The sequence below is a fragment of the Capronia coronata genome (assembly GCF_000585585.1).
Source record: "Capronia coronata CBS 617.96 chromosome Unknown acBCG-supercont1.8, whole genome shotgun sequence".
Lineage (NCBI taxonomy): Eukaryota > Fungi > Ascomycota > Eurotiomycetes > Chaetothyriales > Herpotrichiellaceae > Capronia > Capronia coronata.
In genome coordinates, this window is record NW_006912900.1 from 802,994 (window position 1) to 820,501 (window position 17,508).

The following is a 17,508-nucleotide window of genomic DNA, read 5'->3' on the forward strand; positions in this document are numbered from 1 at the left end:
CAACAGTTAAATGGTATTCATGTACTAGACATCTGTGACCTGTCCAAAGGGCATTGTTCAGAGTCGGCGAATACTTGATTTTGTCAGTCACCGGCAATCTCGTAACAAAACGGCGTAATTGACAAAGAGAGAACGGTCGTCACCGTGGTGGCAAGTGATGTCCCTGGTTCCCATAGGCGCCGGGATAGCTCGTATCGTAATCATGGATGCCCAAGCCATTGTGGCTCAAAGGACTCTGCGGCTGTTGAGGAGGCAAGTAAGCAAGGTCGTTGTCGTCAGCTTGGTGGACTGGGGCGTAGACATCGTTATCGAGAGACGTCTTCCCATACGCATATTCCTGTCTGTCGGGGTCATGGTACTGGCCGTCGGCGAATCCTTCCTCCTCCTCCTCGGGTCGCATATTACTCGAAAAGGCGTCTTGGGTGGGATCGGAGAATTCGTCGGTGGGTTTTCCACCTGTCCCCGTTTCTGTCCCAACTCCAGCTCCAGTTCCACCGGCCATCTGCGCAGGCATCATGCCCGTGCGTTTGTAGGTCATGACCACACGGAAGGAGAGCCAGGCCGTGGCCAGAAACAGGAGCATCTCGAACACCCCGAACACAATGATGGCCTCGCTCAACTTGCAGCGTGCGGAGCTGCCGTACTTGAAATTTTCACAGCCTGACGCGTCTTTCTTGTCGCCTTTCCCTTTCCCAGCGGACACGTACGATGCAACCGCTGCCCAGGCGCTCAACCATAGAATCACCGATAACCCGTCCAGAGAGGCAAAGGCGTATACGTTCGCAAACCGCTGGGCGCGAGACCACATCGGCACCATCACCAGGTAGACGAGGAAGGGGATCATAAGCCAGCACTAGATTTGGTCTTGTTAGTATATCCCCAGTAAAAAGCATACATGGTGAGTTTCCGGTAGTGGTTGTGCGTACCAGGCCAAAGTACCAGCCTACTCGGCCATCTGTGTGTCCTTTCCGCGTTAAGATGGCTATTGTGAGGATCCAGGCGAGGAACAGAATGGCCGCTTGTGTCCCATGGATAATATTCTTTATGCGGCCATATTTGTCCAACGGCACGCGCATCTTTCAGGGTATTGTGACTGGGGAAACGTGGAAGGACCGACAGAGCAAGGCTGCGCACAACCAAATAGGACGCGAGGAGAACTGCGTGAGCACCTAGTATGGTCTGCCTGTGTCAGGTAGCCAGACGAGTTGCTAGGGGTCGAATTCGTGGTATTCAGGGCTGATGCTCATGGGGGCAAGGAAGACTTGTAGGGCAAGGGACGAGAGGTGTAAGAGATTGATTTAGGAGTTTGATAACGCTATAACTGTACAGGAAGAGGGTAAATGAAAGACAACAGGCTAGGACTGGCAGTATGAACTGGATATCTGGTAAATAGATGAAGGACCAGAATATCATGGTGAAACACGCAGTAAGTGAGGCTGAGCTGCGCTCTGTAATAGCGTGGCGCAGTTGCAGGGTCGATCTCAGCTCACTACTATTACCTGCAAATCATCTCACTCGGCGGCTTTGGAGGAGTCATCAAGCTGAAATTGGCGTTAGACAATTACGAGGGCTGAAGTCGTGGTGGTTTAAGATGGACAGAGGGCTTAATAAGAGTCAAGATTCAAGACATTCTCTCTGAAGTGAAATGTTCCCCCGGGGCTCGTGCGCCAATAACGGGGGTGGAATGGTCTGGTGTGGTGAGGGACGGGGACAACAACTACCTGGGGAACCTGCATCTGTCCCAGTATACGTACTAGTAGTAGACCAACAGCTCTCGCTCCTCTGTATGAATGGCCTCTCCTACGAACAAACGCCTTCGAGGCCGACTCTGCTTGGTGTTTCCTCCACACGCATCTCCATGACCAAAGGGGAGTCAAGGTTGCCTTCTTGCGCGCATTAGTCTAGCTTGCGCAGGCAGCCTAGCGTTCAAGGTAGCAAACATGATGTGCAAATGGCAAACCGCAACAGGTACAGCAATCACCAGCTCCCCAATCAGTGACAACAGCGGGTGAAGAAGGCTGCGCAAGTGAGGCTGCGGTGGTAAGGCTGCGACGCGAGAGGGGACATGGCTCATACTAAAAGATACATGTACGGTAGCTCTTACCAACCATAGTAAAGTACTACTAGGTAACTATGCGCACTGCAAGTGCAGCATGTTATGCGGTGGGTGATTTGCCCCTTCCCTTCCCGCTGGTTAATGTCACTTAGTCTGTCCTGTCCCGGGTAGTTGCCGTCACTGTGTCACTGCCCATTCGTCTGCCCCTTCCCACTAACTCCGGTCCCACCGTGACTGCTACTAAAGTTGATTCCCAGCTAAACTAATTTTATTATTTTCTCAGCCTGCGACGCCCCTTTGGATCTTCCCTTTCTCTCTTGTCTCTCATCAACCACATCATCCTTCTTCTGATCACAATCCGAGCTCATCTTCAGACAAACCTTTGAATCTAGGGCACTTAGCTACCCTTCAAACCCCTCATCCAACTGAATTCCCAAGGCAGCCTCTAGCTACCTGAGTCATTTCCACTCCACAAGTCTCCGTATTTCACGGTTAACCGCAACACTTGTGCCTCAGCCACAATGTCTTCTGCCGTCGACAACCTCGCCGAGAACCTCAAGAACGCCAGCATCGAGGATAACTCTGCTGCAAACAATGAAGCTGTCCTGGCTTCTGCCGCGGAAGGTCGTCGATTGTACATCGGGAATCTCGCTTATGCGACAACTGAGGTGGAACTCAAGGAGTTCTTTTCGGGCTACGACGTGTATGTCGCCACTCACATCTTTTGCATCTTGTCATTTCACGCGCTAATATACTATCTTCCAGCGAGACAACTTCCATCCCTGTCAACCCGCGTACCAACCGTCCTGTCGGCTATGCCTTTGTCGATCTGAAAACTGCCGAAGAGGCGGAGAAGGCCATCGAAAACCTGTCTGGCAAGGACATCCTTGAGCGCAAGGTTTCTGTGCAACTCGCTCGCAAGCCTGATCAGAGTGGCTCAGCTGAGGAGGGTGCTGAAGGTGCCGAGCGCAAGCGATCCTCTGGACGTGGTCGTGGCGGTCGTGGCCGAGGTCGTGGAGGTCGTGCTCGTGGAGGTGCCAGAGCTGCCGTATGTTACACACACCAAAAAGGGACCTGAATCTTTTCGCTGACTTACAACAGGAGGGAGTCTCCAACGACTTCACGGAGAATCCTCTTCCGTTGACCGACGTTACCGCCGACGCCAACAAGGGCCCTTCCAGCACCGACGGCAAACCCCGCGCTCCCCGTCCCCCGAAGCAGCGTGGACCACCGGAAGATGGCATCCCATCGACCACCAAGGTCATGGTTGCCAACCTGCCCTACGATCTTAGCGAGGAAAAGGTAAGGATCATCAATGCCCATGCAGACATGAATACTCTAACACGACTCTCCAGCTCAAGGAACTTTTCGCCGCCTACGAGCCGGTATCCGCCAAGATTGCTCTTCGTCCCATTCCCCGATTCATGATCAAGAAGCTTCAAGCTCGCAACGAACCTCGCAAGGGCCGCGGCTTCGGCTTTGTCACTCTTGGTTCCGAGGAGTTGCAGAAGAAGGCTGTGGAGGAGATGAATGGCAAGCAGATTGAGGGTCGTGAAATCGCAGTCAAGGTCGCCATCGACAGCCCAGGCAAAGAGGACCATGACGAAGCTCATGAAGCAGCGGAGAGTGGCCAGGAGAACGGTACCAACGGTACCACGGAGGAGGTTGCTGCCGCTTAAATCAGAGGCCAGCACAAATTCTCCAACCCTTCCTGGATGAAGAAGTCGATATTCTGTTAGCAAGGCATGCTCTTAGGGAGAAGGGAAGGCTTGACTGCTTTTTCCACCTTTCACGAGGGTGGTGCCGGAGCTGAAATATCGCGCAGTCAAGGAGGTTGATGGATCAGCCAGGACAACCATATCTTTCTTGCCTCGATGGTTGTATCCTCCAATACCTGAATATCATTCCTGCAAGGTCTGACCGGTTTCTACCTCACTATGTTTCATCTCTTCTGCCGCAGTAATCGCATTGGCCAAATGGGAACAATCGCAAAAGAAACAAACGCTTGGGCCGAGGGGGTGCACGTGAGACAATTACTACCACGTTCTGGAGCAGATCATGATGTTTTTGCACTTTACTAGTACTTTTCCCAGCCTCGCGTGGCGGCGTCATGTCAAGTCAGTGTCAGGCTGCCATTTGTCGATAAGCGATAAACAGGCCCTAATAACTTGGCAATGCCTCTTTCGTCTGGCGACCAAATGCCCCGCTAAACCACCAACCACGCGATTTCGACAATCTGCATCATCACGATTGGGAATAGAAAGGCAGGCCTCGAACACTGTGCAAGTCTCTATTCTGCACTTCTCTCCATCTCTGTGTAAGTTTTTGGCTGCATGAACTTCTTGCATTGGTGTTCCGCTGCTGTGTAACCACCACCGTCCGCCGTCCGCCGTCCGCCTCCTTTCTCACGCAGTCCTGCAAGCGTGCTGGGATCGTTGATTTGTTGACACAGCTCTCGAGGCTTCAAGACGACTACCATTGCATCACTTCCCAGACCGAACGGCAGCGATCTATCTACAAAGAGAGGGAAGAACCCAACCGAGTTGGCCTCAGCTCCTGCTTCCATTCTGGGACGTTGGATGATCTTGCCTTGAAAGAGCCAATCCGAAGATCGAGTCGTTTGCGCAGGAGCCAACTCCTGCCCTTCCCCTTTTGGCCTCAGTCGAGATGTCGCAAGACTCGTTCCAGGGTGCTCTAGACCCTCACCCTCACCCTCCTCCTCGTCCATTGCCTCTCAACTTGAACTCCGTTCACCACGATGACTCTCTGACCCTCCCTCTCCCCGCTCCTACAAGAGGCCATCAGCGCTCTCGGACTGCTATCGACCCTGCCCCTCTCTTCGCGCGAGACCAGCCCTCCTCACTTGCAAAGCCTTCGACATCCCTACCATTCCTGTGTACCCAAAGCACTCGATCGTTGTCTCCTGAACGAGCCTCTGTCGCCGAGGCCGCAGCTCTTGCCTCTGAATCACTTTCTGAAGAACCACTTTCAAAGAAAAAGGCTGGCGCGGTCGATAGGCTAGCGAGTTGGTTCGACGGGTCATCTGAGCCCGTCAATATCGGTCTCATCCCCTCACCGCGAAAGGAAAAACTGGATCCTGTTAACGAGACAAAGACAATGGAGAATTTCTTCTTTGCCAGTCCGGATTCTCTAGACACTTTTACAAGGAGACCCAAAAGGCCCAGTTTGTCGGGGCCTGCTGCTTCGACTGCCACTACCTCTCGGTTCAGTTTCTTTCGTCGATCGACTGTCGCGGAGTCTCCCACAGATGCTATGGACTCCGACGAGCTTGCGCAGATGGATGTTCAGGAAGCTCTATTCCCTCACGGGTACCCGGATGAATTCTCCCCCGCTGCATTCAAGAACCTCCAGCTCAATGCCGAAGGAACACTACGTAGGTGTCAGCAAGCCTACGTGGATCAAGCAAAGTCATTGAGATCCACCCTCTCCGCCAAAAATGTCCAAGCAGATGAACTAGAGGCAGCGCAAACGAGGACTGAGCATCTCAAGCTTCAACTGCAGGAAATGGCAGAGAGAGCAGCAGATCAGGAAAAGGCGATTTCAGAACTCAGGTCGCAACTAGCTCTGCAACGAGCATCTCTTGAATCACGCCAGTCACAACAGCAAAGCATCAGAATGGTCGAGCAGGACTGCGAACTTGATACTACATCTCAATTCAAGTACCGCCGGAATCGCGCATCGGACGTTTCGACGCTAGGAGGATCCGAAGCTGGGTCCGAAGTGAGTTCGGCAGTAAGTGTGTTTTCAGAGGCAATATCTGCAGCGCCGTCCCAAGCGACGTCGGTCGCTGGTGATGCCAACATGGCCTATGCTCGAGTCACTTGCTCCAGGTGTCACGGCGTCAGTGAATCCGAAGCATGGGATGTCATGGGCACGATGAAATTGGAGGCAACAGCATTGAAACAACGCATCTCGCAACTGGAGAATGCTCAGGAAGATGCGTTGGATTTCCTAAGTGGGCTCAAGTTGTCCTAGGCACGGAACTTGACGTTATATATACATACAGATTCTCAGATAAAGATAGATACCCCGGTTTGGCATTATAGCTGGCATTTTATGGCTCCAGCAGAACAGTTGTGCATATTTGCGGCAGTTGAGCCTTCGTTCGTTCCCTTCCTGCTGCTGAATCTCTACATCGCATCTTATCGTCATGCTGCCAATTTGTCTGGAAGCTGGTCTGGCATCTCGAGATGGAAAAATAATATCATAGGCGTAGGGAGACCAGGGAGGCCGTCTGTGTTCCTATACTGTGGTGTGTATGTGGGGTAAAGCTTCCGCCTGACCTGATTGGCTCTGCTCCTGACGAGGCTGGACCTCCGCACCGCCCCTTTTGACGCCCCAGCCATCAAACCAGCCCTCCGTCGACCCTTGACAATGTCCAATGATTTCCTTCAGTCCCTGAATTACAGGTTCACTTCAATAAGTTCTCCATGGTGATGGCGTCTGCGAGGGACTCAGATCTCTACCCATATGCACTGTCACCGGTGTGATGGTCAGTGAAGGTCTTCGTCTGTAGACCACGCTTGACAACCGCCAACTGCGGTCTCTGCTCGAACGGTTATTCTCAAGCTTTCATACTACTTAGAGGTTGCTGGCCTTACATTGATACCTACTCACCAGATAGTATCAGAGAACATGTCATTCAGTGGGCGGACTCCCGAATCACTTCTGCCACGTTCCGACTCAAAGAACCCAGCAACTACATGTAGAGGCATCACCTCGACAGGAAGGCCATGTCGAAGGGCTCTGGCAACATCGCCTAAGAACTCTCCAGCTCCATCTCCAAGTCGCGGCGCTGGAGTGCTTGCAGTGTTAGACGAATCGCATGCAGCCGCCTTCTACTGCTGGCAACACAAAGACCAGGCCGAACAGTTGGCAGCGAGAGATGACCGGAGAACTCGTCTGCACGCGCTGAAGGAGAAATCCAGCATCGACACCTTCATCGAGCGAGTGGGAATCTTGGATCTCGATGATGAGGGTCCAGCCCAGCAGAAACGACATCGTCGGCGACATCCAAGTAGCCACGGTCCTCCTCGAAGGGAAACACTACCGTCGGGCTGGAATGAGATGCAGAGTCCCCTGATGACCGTCCCGGAGGAGATTGTGCGTCGTCGACCACCACCACCACCGAAACCTCGAAGTCCGCCTCCACGGTCCAACACCAGACTGTCATGGGCATGTTGTCTGCAAGCCGATGATGATGACCATGATATGCCTCCGCCGAGAGTCAGACCGAGTATAGAGAGACGACCGTCCGAAAGAGGCCCAATGCAGTCATCGAGACCAGAGATGCGGCAGTCCAGTGACATATTATATATGCCATCGATCCCACAGACACCGTCATCTCGCGCTACACGACCAGAACCATCAGCCACTCCATCCAGTCACTCACATACACAAACACTTCTCTCTGTTATCCCATCCCATCTCTCGCCACAAACGACATCACTTCTCCTGGCCGAGTTATCGCGGCCAATCTCTCCGGCCGACGAGGCTGGGTATATCTACATCTTCTGGCTAACTCCAGAAACCGAAGCCTCCAGACCGGACGACGAAACCGCTTCGTCGCTATTAGATGACGATGACGATCCGCAGGTCTCGACAGCACGTTCCCAGCGCACGAATCAGACTCTCACGCGCTATGCTTCTGTCCGACATGCTCAGTCGCGATCTCAACCCGGGCCCCAGCGCACCATCACGCTGAAGATCGGCCGTGCAGCGAACGTCCACAGACGAATGTCTCAATGGACCAAACAATGCGGCCAGAATATCTCGCTCATACGCTACTATCCATACACAGGATCGTCGAATCATTCGCATTCGCGGTCCACTCCAATTCAGGGGCGAAAAGTCCCTCACGTCCATCGTGTCGAGCGGCTCATCCATCTCGAGCTGGCGGAAAGGCGCGTTGTCAAATCCGAGTGTGGGCAGTGTGGCCGCGAGCATAGAGAGTGGTTCGAGATCGAGGCTTCCAGGTCTGGTTTGAAAGGTGTCGATGAGGTCGTGAGACGATGGGTGGCATGGGCGGAACGACAATAGGTAACACAGACCGATACGGATGGCCATTTGATTACCTGGCTTAAGGACGTTCAAGGAATGCTATAAGCAAGGTTGCCCTATGATGAAAAGCTAGCTTACATTTATGACTTCCAAAATCTCATGACATGATACCAGAGCAGACAGAGCCTTGTTCTTATTTTACAGCGTTTGGAGGCAGCTCAGATATGAAGTTGTGGTTTGCGATTCTGCGAACAATCAACAAAGAATACAGTAATATCGGGCTCTACAGAGCCAGCTGACTGGCATCGCTCACAAGAACATACATGATGACTGCGAGAAGCCAAAAACTCACACGACATGCAAAAAATCAGACCAAATTTGAAGTATATACCCCTTTCTCTCGGTCTTGGTACTAGTGAGATTCCAATGATCAGGGCAAAAGAAACAAGGACAAAAAGATACGTAGATCACGTGTGGAGTAGCTGGCTTTATTACGTAATCAGTACCTAGTGGTTGTCCGTAAAGCGAAGGCAACTTACGAATCGAACCCAGAACCTTTTCCAATCGTATATAACGACTGATGCTAAGGAACTGTTTGAAATTAGCTACTTGTGGGCAGTGCAGGTCAATGAGTGAATACTAACACGTCATACCACTAGACCACAACCCCTGAATAAGCCCGAAGGTCGTGAGACTTGGAGGCCATTTTTGGCTCGATTTTTTGGGTGTTGGTGTTATCAACCAAAAGCTGGAGTGGATTGGGGGCGTCCATGGGTAGCCAATAGCAGACCAGCCCACTGCGGTTTAATTTCAACCTCACCCTCTAAAAGCACGCATCACTTTCACATCTTTCAATAACAGAGCCTTGCGCAGTCCTGACAAGAGGTCCATGATATTCTGCTGCGGAGGTCATCCTAACAACCGTGTGGGTTCCTCGATACCAAAACAGACGAGGCTGCACAGTTTCGGTGTAAAAGTGGGGCTATAGCCACAGCAGCCACAGCAGCCACATTGTTCGCTTACGGCAGCAACAACATACGTGCCACAGGTGCTTCCTGAATCCAGGGCGTGTCTTCCTCGGATTGAGTCGCGCCTTTCATTGCCTTTCATGGAAGGCCATGTCCATGTCTTCCTGGAACAGGTCATGGGCTCCCCAAACAGACAGTGGGTTCCTGAAGATCTCGCAACTGCTTTGGCTGCATTGGAAGTTGGCACCTTCCCCGGCAATGTGCCAGAGGGACTGCATCTAACCTTTTCCTAACGTCTCAGAGGAGCTACACGAAGAGAAGCGTATGATAGGGCCTTCGATCACAGATCAAACGCCTGATCATGCAGTGTTCCCGTACGACTCTGACGGAGATGGCCCTCCTACATGGCAGACTACTGACGCCCCAAACTCAACGGAGCGGAAAGAGAAATGGCATTCAGTCTCGCGAGCCTTCAGCCAGCGCATTTACAGCTTCATCATGTCGTGGACTGGCACTGTGAGTGGTGGGTGTTTGGTAAGAGATAACGAATACGACTACATCGGCTGCACAATGATCTGGAATCTGACAAGTCGAAGCGACCCAGCTCCTTAGCTTTGGCACTCTGCATTTGCCAGTCAAGGGCGTAGAACGGCTGACGGACATTTGGCCCATCATGATGGAAGAGGATCAAGCTTGACGATCTGCAGACATAATTCAGCAGCAGAGGCGTGAGACAAGACGATGAAATGCCTCCAAGAAGAGTTGCGGTCAGATGAGCCCTCCAGTCTCATCTTACACCTCACCTGGGTATGTCCGGTTGCCCTCGACCTTGTGGATCGTACTCCCATCTGATTCTATCTGGCGTGGTCTTGTCTAGCAGAAACGAACAGCTGCCCCCATGCCACATGACAGGTATTCACCGTCCTCCACCTCATTCACATGTGAGGTCTCCTCTCATCCTACTCTCACTGTTCCCTCATCTCAGTCTCTCCGTGCAGGAAGTGACGCCTCAAAACTTCAAACAAGCACTCTAGTCACTTGTTCCACCGAAGCATGTGGATATGGCCAGATTCTTGTGATCAAGCTTTGCCTACTCTGCAATATCTGCTAGACTCCAAGTCTCCAACTGTCTCGATTGAAGAAGTCTGTTCTTTCACTGTGACTCTCAACTTCCCAAGTCATTCTGCCACTGCCGCCGTGATCTTCTATCCTTGACTCAACACCCTGAGTTCTCCCGTCATCTCGCAGGCAGCTTTGTCTACGAAAGTGTGCCTGTTAATCTTCCAGCCGGACCCTTCCCAAGGTCTCACCTTGAGATCGACATCGATCTTTCTGACGTCTCCTCTTTGTCAACTCGAATCAATATGGAGCGCCATTACCAAGCGCTTGCTCGTCATCTTCTTACCACAGATCCGTGCCGTTCGTCTGCTCGATTATCCTTCGCAGACTGGGACGATTATACGAAACATTTAGCAATTTGCGCCGCAGTTGAGCAAGAGTTGTCAGAGAAAGAAGAAACGGAGGAGATCAAGAGTCGTATAGTCCTCCTACAGTACGAAGAAAACAACCGCAATCAGTACATCGCAATATTCGAGGTGCTTAAGGAACGAGCAGTCAAGTTATCCCCGGGCGACAGGGCACGGGTATATTTGTCCAACACCCCAAACAAGTTTCTCCCGGATGAACTTCCTCCGTCCCGCGACGACATAACACTATTCCAAGCAGACGGGCCCGATCCATCTACTGATCGCCGGAAGCCTGGACGAGGACAGTGGGAGCTTCGGGTATTGCAGCCAATTCCATCTTCAAGGAGAGGCATCGTTACCGCCTTGATCGAGCGCCGACGAAGTGCAAATAGTGATGACTTTCTTGACAACAGATCCCATCCCATCACCTCCCTTTCGAAAGAAACTCAAACCACACCAGGATCGATAGTAGGCTGGCGACCAGGGACTTCCACCATCCTGGCAAAGGTGCTGAAAGAGGCCACGATTTTTGGAAAGATCATACCACAGGTGAGGCATAGCATATTCTGTTATGTCTTCCAAGGTCTAGAAGAACTTGAAAAAGCAGCAAATCGTGGACAGCGGTCAATGGCTACAAATGTGGTCCAGCTTCTACTCGGATCGAAGCTTGACCAAGTTCGAAAATATGACATTTATGCATCGTTGAAGGACACCTCACACGCATCTGAAGAGACCATGAATCTCAACGACAGTCAAAAGAGCGCAATTCGCCTCGGCCGTGCAGCTCCAGCTGGGTTTGTCATTGCCATGGCGGGCCAGGGACAGGCAAGACTCATTTCGTGGTACAAGCAGCCACGCCCTTTTTCCTCGACACGAGCAAACTCCATCACATCCTGCTGACTTCGGCTGGCAATCGTGGGGCGGACTCGATGGCAACAGCCTTGGATTCTCAGCTTCAGCGTCTTGTTGACGAGGGAAAGTTGCCCGCTAATAGATATGTTATTCGGCTACACAGTATTATGGCCGAGCAGGCTATTGCCCTTCGCGATGCCGAGCGTGAAAGAAAGGTCGCTCTTCTTGCCGCCTCGACAAAAACTTCTCAGACCACACCCCGTGTACCATCGACCTCGGCGTCGACCTCGTCATCTCCCGAGTCTAGTATAATCCTGGCCTATTGCCGTACGTTTGCCGCCTGTAAGTTTGAAGGTGTGCCGGATGAGAGGGTTCAGAATCTCGAGCTCTCCCTCGGATACAGAATGCTACAGATGGCGGGAATTAAACCTGGAGGCCCGTCGCTTTCACCTGACCTTGGAGCGTTCCACGAATGGTACGACAAATATCGAGCGGGTGAGAAGTTTGAACCTAATGACTGGGACGAGTTTCACACGGCCACCGATAACCTTATGGCATTTACAATCAAGCATGCCGCTGCAGTGTGTGCCACAGCTGCTGGCGCAGCGGATGCCACTTTCGTGAAGAACTATCAAGCAGCAGAACCTGTCGTCGTGGACGAAGCTGCTCGCCTCCCTGAATATCAGCACTGGCCGTTACTCGGTCTATTCCCCAATGTGGTTGGCAAGATCCTCGTGGGCGATCCCAACCAGCTACATCCTATGACAGAATCGAAGGGCGACTCGATCAATCCTTTCGAACGACAGGTTGAAATGTCGCTCCAGGAGAGACTCCAGACCCTAGGCTTCGAGTCGGCCTTCTTTACGACCCAGTACCGCGCCGTGCCGGACATCGCAGCCATCTACAATAACGCGTGCTACGAGTCCCGGCTTACAAACGACGAGTCTACTCATGTTACAGCGCGCCCGCTGGCACAGGACATTGTCAGCCACAATGAGCAGAGGTACGACCGTTCCACGTCGGTCATCTTCTACAACCCGCCAGACCCCAAGGAGGAATATACCTTCAACGGCTCCAAGTGCTGCGCACAGTACGCCACCATAGTACTCAAGATCCTAGAGGGTCTTCTCCTCGCCGGCTTCGGCAGCGACAAACCTTGCTCCATCGCCATCCTGACCCCCTACCAGGGGCAAGAGAGGATTCTGCGCATCGCCAAGGCGAAGATGGCAGAAAAGTACGGAGTCGCAGCGAATGTGATCTTGGAAACGGCCGGCAAAGTCCAAGGCATCGAATATGACATTGTCATCGTGGACCCGGTGGCCGTCAAAAGCCCGGGCTTTTTAGATAAAAACCGCCTGAACGTCCTCTTCTCGCAGGCCAAGTCCGGCCTGTACGTCGTCGGCCACTACCGCTCGTGGATTTGGATGTGGAAGGACGACTCACTCCCGCTGTGGACGATCGCGAAAGAATTGAAGAAATATCAGGTCGATTGGCCAGCAGGCCAGACGTTGGCTTCGGAGTTCTTTGATCCTAGTGTTCTGGATGATTGAGAGCAGTTGGCACAGGAGGAGAATGATTGTGGTCTTCCGTTCTGATTGGGGTTATGCTGCATCTGAAAGAGAAAATGGGATCTCGGCATGAGATGGTTCTTCTTGGTTGAGAAGATTCACAGGGCTGTCAGACGGCATCAGTCTTCAGTTCGTAGTCCGTTTGGATCACAGTTCAAGATGGGATAGTGACTTCGCCTTCAGTGCGAACAAGCCCGTTGGAACCGCTCACAGTCATGCTCGTTCAACAGACGTGGGATCAGAGAATGGGGTGTTGGCTTTCATATAGCCGGCTGTAGGATGAAACACACAAGACACAAGACACAGTGACTAAGTGACTCTCTCTCTTCTGGCCCCCGACAGTCAAAATCAGACTCGTGATAGACTGCGTGGTACTTGTACAGTTGGGAGTCACTGTGCAGTATCTACAAGAACAACTAATCTACTACTCCGACAGCAATGCTCCTGGAAATCTAGTCTGGCACCGGCTTGTGGGTTGTATACTATACAACAAGAGTACTTCATGCTCATGGGTTTGCGCACGATGGTGTATTTCTACTTCTTCACATGCAGCAGCACCCTCAACCTCCATCCATCATTTTTCATACCTCCCGACCGGGTTCGCAGTGACAAGTTGCCGTCTCCAGCAGCGGCCGGCAACTGACTCTGGATTGACCCCAAACCCTCTCTACCCATTAAAATACACCCGTGCTGCTTCGTGTTGTTGCCATCTGAACTTTTTGGATTCGCGGAGAGGCCCTGTCCATTTTACCCACCTGAACCAAGCTCGCTTCAGTCCCGTGGCTACTGAAAAGCAGAGGTTCGACGAGACCGGCGAAACACCGTCGCAATGATCGCTAACATAACCAACAAGACACGCATGCTTTTCCCGTATCACATGCGGCCAGGCATATCTCCACCCCAAGCACTGCCAAAGTTCGTGCTGGCTCGGATTCTCAACCTGGGCATCTCGTCATCTGGTTCCTGATGTGTAGTCTCTTGTGATGGCTTCTCTGGTTCCTTCTCCTCAGTGCTTCCGGAAGGACCAGCCTCCTGCTCGGACTGCTGCACCAATTCAACCAGCTTTTCATCGACAATACCGAGGAAAGTACTAGCCGCCTTGGTCTTAGCAGTCGGATCTAGCATGAGTGGCCCTTTCAGCGCAGGATCGTCGTCGGGTTCATACGACGACTCCTGCTCCGGGTCTTGTTCTTCTGGGATGGTGTCCTTGGGTTCATCGATCTGTTCTTTTGCTGCAGAAGTGAAGGAGAAGTACGAATCCGAATTCTCGGAAGGACGTAGGGGAGGTCGCTTTGTAGGAGCTGGCTCAAGAGGCTCCTCTTGCGGACTCAGACCATCGGTACTCGCCAGGCTGGAGGAATCAGTCCCAATGTAGGCCATGGGCGTGTGTCCAGCATGCATCCTTAGCTTCTGGTCCAGTGGAGACAGTAGGCTCTTGACATCAACTTGGAAAAGGCCGTCGGCACCTTCCTTTGGTTGGGCTGGCGGCGATTGGATAGGGGAGACAAACTGTGGACTGGTGATTCCTGTGTCGAAGGACGAAGTCAAACCCCCTGATTTGAGGGTGATTCCATCCAGAGTGTTATCCACCTGCTCAATCGGCACCGGAACATTTTCCTGGCCGCTCGACGTCGGCGAAATCTGTTTGGACAACGATGGGAGCGGTTCATTTTCCGATATACTGGGAAGGTGAGCGACATCATCGTCACGCGAGAAGACTCTGGTGACAGGGGGAGTGCTCTCAGGGCCCTTCCAAACGGGCGGTGGTGCATTGGCTGGTTCAGAGATGAATCGGCGTTGGTGAGTACCGTCAACACCAAAGTAGTGATCCGACCGAAACGAATGAAGACTATTACTCGAAGAGTCGTTGCTTGACCTCCTCTTGGGGTCTCTTGTTCTGTTCAATCTCCTCTCCAACTCGGCAATGCGGGCTTTGAGCGCAGTCCGTTCTATATCCCACGCTCTTCGCTCCGCTTCGTGGGATTCTCTCATCTGTGTGTTCCACAAACGACATTGATCCATGTAGGCGGTGATGTCTACTTCCGAATTCGTGTTTGTGATCTGAAATCCATGCTTCGGTAACTGACTGGCAGAGGGTACAGGTGGAAGTAGAGGGACATTTGTGGTGGCTATAGAATGACGACCTCGAAGTTGTGACGCCGGCGCTTCGGAGAATCGCACGGCTTTGGGATTGTTTTGATTGCCACTATTGTCTGAGGCAACAGCCAGTGTGTCTGAACGTGTGAGAGGAGAGAAGTTGTCTGGATCGTGCTCCAGAGCCGGAGTCGGCTCGAAGGCTTGGGTTGGAGAACGCGGAGGCATTGTGTATGTGGAGGGTCGTGTCGTCCGTCGATTCGAGCTGGGGGGTTTGGGAGCAGGGTAGGTGACGACAGCGAAGGAGTTGAACAGAACACAGGAGTGAAGTCTGCAAAGAGAGATTATGGTCGTCCCGTCGGCCGGTGGGAGAGAATATGATGTGTTGACTGTGAATGCCGAGGTCGTTGGTGTTTGATATAGCAGCGTGCTAGTATAACATCAATATGATGGACCAGATGGATGCAACATTGACGATACGTAGAACGAGCTCATGGTCAGAAGAAATGAGAGTCGAGTTCGTGAGAGCTGTAAGAGTCGTCAAAGAAGAGGACAAGGAGGAAGAGTCTGAGCGAGAAGTAGCGATTGATCAATGGATGTGTTGTGCTTTGGCGCAGTGTAGGAGCAGCGCAGTCAAGTGGTCGTCGTGAGGTTGTCGTGATCTTGCAGGGTCACAAGTACCAACACAGCAAGTGTAGCAGTGTCCAGGCTCTCTTCAATCGAGTGTGTGGGAGTTGAGACGATGGCAGGTCTGATCGCGCGCAAAAGAAACACACACACTACACAGCAACTTGAACAGAGAACAGCACTCTCTCAACGGCTGCGCTGCTTGCTGGCTTCAATAATGGAGCATGAATGACGTGAGTTGGTCTCCTAAGCCTCTAACTACACTGGACATTTATCCTGGCCTGGCCTGTGGTTCTGCGCCTTTTCTGAGCTTGGACTGACGCCTGCCCCCCGAAACAGCCAAACAGGATGTTTCAGGTGGACTGTTGGGTGCTCGATTGGGGGTCCAGCTCCAATTTTAGGGGTGCCTGTCAACGACCTGTTGGGAACCCGTCCGAGCTTTGGAGCCGGGGAGAGCCGATAAGCATTTAGGGGTCTCGGTGGCTCTAACTGCTTGAGTGTTAGGGTTCATCAGGCTCTGTCTAGGGCTTGGGAGGCCTCTGCTAGTAGAGTCACTTACCTGAACGGTGCCTGGTAAAGAACTGTGAGGCCCCCGAGCCTAACAAAGCAAGTGCCTGGCTAAATAGCGGCACCCACTGCAGAACTGGAACTGCGCACCTGCGAAGAGAAAGGGTCCATCAGATCCCTCAGGTACCACATACTGTCGTTCTAAAATCTCCGAGCAAACAAACAAAGGAAGCACACGACAACAGACCCGCCCACGCCGCCTCCAAGATGATAACACGTATGAAACACTGCCATCCACCAGACCGACCTCTCCCACCAGCGTTTTAATCTCGCATACTGCCTCAGAAGCCGAATAAAGTCCAGCGATCTTTCACCGCCATCCATCAACTCTCACGGCGGACCTCATGCTTCAGACAGACACACTCTGTACAATTCTCATCCTCAACCTCCAGTCGTGGCCTCACTCCGACGCCACCACTCCATTGCTCCCTCCTTCGGGGGTGTAGTACGTACAGTAGCTTTGCCACACATCCCCCTACCGAAAAATCATTCTGGCCGTGTGGGAAAATAAAGAACAACGTGTCTGTCGATGCGATGAGGATGAACACCCGCACTTTCACTGCTTACAATTACCTAGAGAGAAAAGATGGGGGCACACTGAAACAGCAAAGAGAATGGCGAGTTTCCTCACATGAGGCTCCGTTAATGTGAGCATAGGCCGAGGAAGGTTACAAGATACAACAGTGCTTGGTGAGTGTTCAGTCACACGAGCATCCTGGTGTTTCCTGACTGGCACCACTCTTCCCTTTTGCTACGACAGCGTACAACCGTATATTGTTCGGCGGAACCATAGCTGGCTCAGACAGCGACCCCTGAACACTCGGACGAGAATGAAGATACAGCTGACCAAGACGATCAAATCCGGAAAAGAGAGTGAAGTCGCTTTTTCGCCAGAAAATTTCCATGTAAGCGACTTCTCTCAGCCATAATGGGCTTGACTTGACCACGAATCCCTGTCCAGGTCGGGACATCCAGAAGATAGGGGACAAAGCCGCCATATGATCAACTCCAAAAGTCCAACACCTGTCTAGTATAACACCTCCTCTCCCTGAGGAACATGATCTCGCTTGCTTAATGGTGTCTCAAACAAGCCACGCCGAATTGATACTCTTTTCCAACAAACGGTTGCCGATAGAATTCCCCTGTTGACCTCCGTGGCCTTGAGATCACCCTATCGTCTACAGTGTGTGGATGGGCTACCCGCCGAGAGACTCCTTTCTTGGCACCTGCCTCATCTTCGTCAGAAACAGACTGAGGACAGGCGGAGCGCACAACTGAAGCATACGGAT

General features: G+C 52.3%; 6 protein-coding genes across 6 annotated transcripts; 4 read left to right on the plus strand and 2 right to left on the minus strand.

Annotated features, from left to right (window-relative positions):
- Nucleotides 1-139: 139 nt before the first annotated feature.
- On the minus strand, nt 140-1,076 carry A1O1_08533 (uncharacterized protein; the record flags this gene model as incomplete). The annotated part of the gene is made up of 2 exons (XM_007729393.1): nt 140-853; nt 927-1,076. 2 exons carry the CDS (start codon nt 1,074-1,076, stop codon nt 140-142), a joined length of 864 nt encoding a protein of 287 aa, XP_007727583.1.
- A 1,501-nt stretch (nt 1,077-2,577) lies between these two features.
- Nucleotides 2,578-3,735, plus strand: A1O1_08534 (uncharacterized protein; the record flags this gene model as incomplete). Its single annotated transcript, XM_007729394.1, has 4 exons — nt 2,578-2,759; nt 2,822-3,104; nt 3,158-3,358; nt 3,412-3,735. 4 exons carry the CDS (start codon nt 2,578-2,580, stop codon nt 3,733-3,735), a joined length of 990 nt encoding a protein of 329 aa, XP_007727584.1.
- A 988-nt stretch (nt 3,736-4,723) lies between these two features.
- A1O1_08535 (uncharacterized protein) lies at nt 4,724-6,052 on the plus strand (the record flags this gene model as incomplete). Its single annotated transcript, XM_007729395.1, has 1 exon — nt 4,724-6,052. The coding sequence occupies one exon, from the start codon at nt 4,724-4,726 to the stop codon at nt 6,050-6,052; it is 1,329 nt and encodes a 442-aa protein (XP_007727585.1).
- A 660-nt stretch (nt 6,053-6,712) lies between these two features.
- Nucleotides 6,713-8,116, plus strand: A1O1_08536 (uncharacterized protein; the record flags this gene model as incomplete). The annotated part of the gene is made up of 1 exon (XM_007729396.1): nt 6,713-8,116. The coding sequence occupies one exon, from the start codon at nt 6,713-6,715 to the stop codon at nt 8,114-8,116; it is 1,404 nt and encodes a 467-aa protein (XP_007727586.1).
- A 3,414-nt stretch (nt 8,117-11,530) lies between these two features.
- Nucleotides 11,531-12,913, plus strand: A1O1_08537 (uncharacterized protein; the record flags this gene model as incomplete). The annotated part of the gene is made up of 2 exons (XM_007729397.1): nt 11,531-11,690; nt 11,718-12,913. The coding sequence occupies 2 exons, from the start codon at nt 11,531-11,533 to the stop codon at nt 12,911-12,913; spliced, it is 1,356 nt and encodes a 451-aa protein (XP_007727587.1).
- An 891-nt stretch (nt 12,914-13,804) lies between these two features.
- On the minus strand, nt 13,805-15,253 carry A1O1_08538 (uncharacterized protein; the record flags this gene model as incomplete). Its single annotated transcript, XM_007729398.1, has 1 exon — nt 13,805-15,253. The coding sequence occupies one exon, from the start codon at nt 15,251-15,253 to the stop codon at nt 13,805-13,807; it is 1,449 nt and encodes a 482-aa protein (XP_007727588.1).
- Nucleotides 15,254-17,508: the final 2,255 nt, after the last annotated feature.